The sequence below is a fragment of the Hipposideros armiger genome, unplaced genomic scaffold (genome assembly GCF_001890085.2).
Source record: "Hipposideros armiger isolate ML-2016 unplaced genomic scaffold, ASM189008v1 scaffold_457, whole genome shotgun sequence".
In the NCBI taxonomy this organism is placed as follows: Eukaryota; Metazoa; Chordata; class Mammalia; order Chiroptera; family Hipposideridae; genus Hipposideros; species Hipposideros armiger.
The window spans coordinates 1,657,116-1,662,263 of record NW_017731807.1 but is presented as its reverse complement, the minus strand read 5'-3'; the positions used below and the strand labels follow the sequence as shown (position 1 = coordinate 1,662,263).

General features: G+C 48.0%; 1 protein-coding gene across 1 annotated transcript in view; it reads left to right on the top strand.

Moving 5' to 3' along the window:
* The first annotated feature begins 174 nt into the window (after positions 1-174).
* DNAH2 (dynein axonemal heavy chain 2) overlaps positions 175-5,148 on the top strand; it is a 111,966-nt gene continuing 106,992 nt past the window's right edge. The window contains exons 1-8 of the mRNA XM_019665911.1: positions 175-316; positions 468-706; positions 1,658-1,849; positions 2,532-2,689; positions 3,162-3,249; positions 3,590-3,795; positions 4,225-4,354; positions 4,626-4,808. Of these exons, the coding sequence (XP_019521456.1) occupies positions 175-316; positions 468-706; positions 1,658-1,849; positions 2,532-2,689; positions 3,162-3,249; positions 3,590-3,795; positions 4,225-4,354; positions 4,626-4,808 (1,338 nt within the window). The remainder of the gene's footprint in view (positions 317-467; positions 707-1,657; positions 1,850-2,531; positions 2,690-3,161; positions 3,250-3,589; positions 3,796-4,224; positions 4,355-4,625; positions 4,809-5,148) is intronic.

The window sequence follows — 5,148 nt, the reverse complement described above, 5'->3', positions numbered from 1 at the left end:
AGTGTCACTGGCCCTCATATGTGGGATCCAAACTGGGGCCCTCTGGCGTCCCAAGCCAGCTCTTAACCAACGCGCCACTCGGCCAGCCCTGCCTGCTCTCTTGAAATACGTATACTTCCTGGACCCCAGACCATTAACCATGATCAGAACTGGGGTGGCATAAACTCCTTCTCTATGAACTTTCATAGTCCTTTCCTTTCCTTAGATACTCGGTACAAACTGGAGGGCCACACTGTTCTCTATATCCCCGCGGAGGCCATGAACATGAAGCCCGAGGCGGTGTTTAAGGACAAAGAGCTGGTGCAGCGGCTAGAGAGTGAGTGGCTGGCATTGCCATTGTGTCGGGGATTCTAAGGGAGAGGAAAGGGGACAGCCCAGATGCTGAGAAAGAAGTTGGGTTAGGAGGGCAGAGGAAAGGACACACTAGGGAGTAAAGAAATGAAGAGATTTTGCATTCTCTCGTGCAGCCTCCATGATCCATTGGACCCGGCAGATAAAGGAGGTGCTCAGTGCCCAGGAGTCTGTGGATACAGGAGAAAATTTAGGTCCTTTGGAGGAGATTGAGTTCTGGCGCAACCGATGCATGGACCTATCGGGCATCAGTACACAGCTGGTGAAGGAAGGAGTGAAACACATTGAGTCCATCCTGCGCCTTGCCAAGTCGTCCTACTTGGCACCCTTTATGAAACTGGCTCAGCAGATCCAGGTGTGTGAGTGCCTAGAAGGAAGGAGGCTTAACAGAAAGTGGACAGTGATTGGAACAATATAGGGAGCTAAGAAGAGGGATCCAATATAATCAACAGTGAAGATAGATCCACCCAATGATTGGACCAGTACTGGTGGGAGAGAATAAAGTAGTAGAACATAAAGTCCCAACAAGCTTATAGTTTAGTTAGGGAGTCAACTAGTTAATCAACAAATATACATTGAGTACCCTCTATGAGCTCAACCCAGCTGAGAAAATAAGACGTACACAAAATAGGATTACTAGATGTCATGGGATCAGAGAGGAACCCATGTGGTTCAGCTAAGAGGGTTGCAGGATAAACACTTAAAAAATAAATTTGATATAGTATGACAAGCTGATTATGTTATTGTTGGAGACACAGAAGATCAGTGATCTGTAGAATACAGAGATAGATGACTTCTCTCCCTAGGTGGAATTTTAAGCTAGGTATTGGAATTGAGGCACAGCTAGGTAAAAAGTCTAAAACCTTAGTTGAATACAGGGCAGTGAAGGGAGCTATGGTGAAAACTATGGGGATGAATGGGAGTGATGCCCAGTTAGTTGATCAACAGCTGTTGAGTACTACTTTGTGCAGAATGCTGAGTTCAACTGGAGAAACTAGGGGAATAGACACAAAACCTGAGCTTGGGTAACCCCCAGTCTAGTCGGGGAGATGGGACTCACACATGAGAAAAGACATAAAAATACTTTCGTAGAAACTAGTAAATGAATAAAAGTTGATATGTGTAAACTGTGATCCTGGGGGGCTACGGAGACCTGAAATGATTGGTAGCAGGTAGGACTGGGTTAATTGGGAATACTTCTCAATGGAGGCAAGACAGGTTGGGGTTCAAGATGAATAAAGATCACTCACTTTGAACCAGTTCTTTTCAGTGGATAAGTTTACTCCTGATCTCTCTTTATTGCCAGGATGGTTCTTGTCAAGCGCAGTCGAACCTGACTTTTCTGTCAATCCTGAAGGAACCTTATCAGGAATTGGCCTTCATGAGGCCTAAGGACATCCCTAATAAGCTTCCTAAGTTGATCAGTCTCATCCGCATCATCTGGGTCAACTCTCCCCACTACAACACTCGGGAGAGACTGACCTCCCTCTTCCGAAAGGTGTGTGTCTGCAGAGGGTGGGGCAGTGGGTTTTTAGAGGGTGGCCACATTGACAGAACCCAGATATTCTAAAGAAGGTAGAATTCTCTCAGCAGAAGGTCTGTGGTGAAAAAGCAGTGAGGAGCACCCCTTGGGTCAGACAGAGACCAAAGGTTCCTGCCTGCATTGTCAACGTTAGTGATGCTCAGAGTTGGGCTCTGGGCTGGGCATTTTTCCAGATGGAAGTAGCCTAGGTGGGAGGAGGGGCTTTGAGAAGAGTTGATGGAGTGTGGGGAGGGAGGCAGGAATGACAGACTCCCAGGCTGAGTTGTACAGAAGGGAAAGACTGTCTCATTTCCGAAGATGGAAATTGCAGTGGGTGAGAGGTAGAGTTAGGAAGGAACATTGACTTTTGAGGAGCAGGACCTGGCACATTTCAAATGGGGTGACAGAGCCCACATGTGGGAGAAAGGGCACTGAGCTGAGCTCACTGGCAAGTGCAGGTGCAAGCTGGGCTGAAGCAGGGAGGGAGGTGGAACCCAGAGGGGCTGCCCGCCAGAAGTGGAGAACCAGGGTCTGGCGGATATCAAGAGTCAAATCAAGAAGTAGGAGGCTGAGACCTGAGGCATGGTCAGGAAGATTCAGAAAAGGGGGTGGGTGCAACTAAAGCTGTGAATTGAGGCTGTCGGGACCCCTTCTGCAGATGAGCAATGAGATCATCCGCTTATGCTGTCATGCCATCTCCCTGGACCGAATCTTTGAGGGACATGTTTCTTCTAGCAAGGAGGACCTACAAGGCTGCATTTCCTGTTGTCATGCCTGGAAAGATCACTACCTGCAGGCTGTGCAGATGCATACCCAGTACGATGTGTCTCCCAGTGTCCCATATATTATCCCCTTGTCATTTCTATAGATAGTAGATTCTGACTCCTTTCACTTTCACTTTATTTTGTAAGCCTATGGATTATATTTTTCTAGACCTAGGAGTTTCTATACGGGTCTGAGTTTTCTCCCTGGATACAGATGTTCTAGCTCCTAGCCCTAGGTTTTCTTCACTCTAATAACTTCTCCCTGATTCCAGGAGTCCTTCCTGGTCTTTTCCTCCTTTCTTGGCCCTAAAGTCTGAAAGTCCATTATGTATAAACCTCCTAGAACTGAGATACTTTGTCTCTTCCCCTTGTGTTTCCTGTCTCAGGATTCAGGAAAACCACTTCTTGGGGTCTCATTTTCTAAGGCTCCCCCTGAATCAAGGGCACCAGTTCTAGCTTTGCATAGGCAGATTGACACATGGTGTTCCTGCTTTTTGATTCCGTCCATATTTCTCCTAACACAGGTTCTCCAGTCGGGGCTGGGTCCTAGACCAGACCAGCATATTTGCTCAGGTTGATGCTTTTGTGCAGCGCTGCAAGGACCTGATTGAGGTGGGAAGACTGTCAGGGAAGGAGAATCAAAGGCAACACCAGATGCTCCAGAATCCCCATCCAGGAGTGGGGGAGCTGGGGCAGAGGCTAAACATAGAACTTACCTTTTTGGCACGTCCTGTGTCACTGTGTAACCTACCACCATCCTGTTATTTTAGACTTTGCTTATTATCATTGCCTTAGCATGTCATATTCCATTCTGCAGCCAAAATTCATCCTATTAGGCTCTTGCATCTGGTTGGTCCTCCCTAGTTTTTAGACATTTTAAGCTACACCAAAGAGCTCAGGACTTACAAGTTCAGAAGAGAGAGCAGGAATTCTCACACTGACTTCTTTTTAGGTATGTGACTGTCAGTACCATTTTGCCCGCTGGGAATATGGCAAGCAAGGCCCCCTTCCTTGCTTCTTTGGTGCCCAGGGGCCCCAGGTAACACGGAACTTGCTGGAGATTGAAGACATCTTTCATAAAAATCTGCACATGCTGCGAGCTGTTCACGGGGGCATCCTGGATGTCAAGAACACTTCTTGGCATGAAGACTACAATCGGTGAGAACCACAGGCAGACTTGGGTAGAGCAGGGAAGGGAGGTCAGGTGAGAGTGTACAAAGGACAGTGTGGAGGTGACAGATCAGAGGTGGACAGGAGAGAGTACAAGGAATGAGGTAGCTGCTCAGTTGAAGAGTTCCAGAGTTAGCCTTTCAGGGCTTGAATCCTGGCTCTGCCACATACTAGATATGTGACTGGGCAAATTATTCTACCAGTTAGAGCCTCTGTTTCCTCATCTATGAAATAAGGTTAGTAATAGAATCTATCTCACTGCCTTGTTTCAAGGAATAAATGCATTAATGCATGTAAAGCACTTAGTCAGTGCCTGGCACATAGGAGGCCCTCAGTACATAACACAGGATTCTTAGGGCATGGACTTGGGGGCTGGTGAGGGCACCCACCCTTCACCATGCCTCTCTAATGGTGCAGGTTTCGTGCTGGAGTCAAGGACCTGGAGGTGATGACTCAGAACCTAATTACCTCTGCCTTCGAGTTAGTGCGAGACGTGGAGCATGGTGTGCTGCTGCTGGACACCTTCCACAGGCTTGCAGCCCGTGAGGTGCTGTTGTCCCACCTGCTTCCTCCACCCCTCATTCTCCTGTGCTTTCCTTCAGTGTCTCCTGAGCCTTCCAGACACCATCCTGCCTCCATTCATGCTCTTTCTCCTGCCCTAAATTGCCAGGGCCTCTTTTCTTCCTTCTGTTCCCCTGATTTCCAGATCACTAAGAAGTATGACTCCCACAACAGGGTGTAACTTTCCTATTGGATGAGTAACTGGAGGAACCCGCTTCCTTAGGGCATGTTGTCAAGTTCTTTCTCTTTTTCCTTAGGCTATCAAGCGAACATATGACAAGAAGGCCGTGGATCTCTACATGTTGTTTAATAGTGAATTGGCCCTCGTGAACCGTGAACTGATCAAGAAATGGCCATACCTGGAACCCTACATGGCCCAGTATTCTGGACAGGCACACTGGGTGCGGATCCTACGGCGTCGCATTGACAGAGTCATGAATGTAAGCACCTGGCCTTTTCCAAAACTTGACCTCAGTGAGATGGTAGAGCTTGCAGGCTGTGCCACATGCTGGGAGGGATGGGGGACCTGTCCAGAGTTCTCCTAGAGAGTTTTCATGACCAGAGAGTAAGTCTGCCCAGGGGAGTGGCAGATGCAGCTCTGCAGTGGGGCAGGCCATGGCCTTGGATTTGCAATGACAGCGAGTGTGTGGTAGAATGTGGGTTGTTTTAGGTATTTCATATCAGAGTGAAGAGGAGGTATAGGGTCAGCATCTGTGAAGCTGTGTCACCAGGAGAGTAATACAAACTCACAATTCAGAAAACTGGACAGGTGAGGACCTT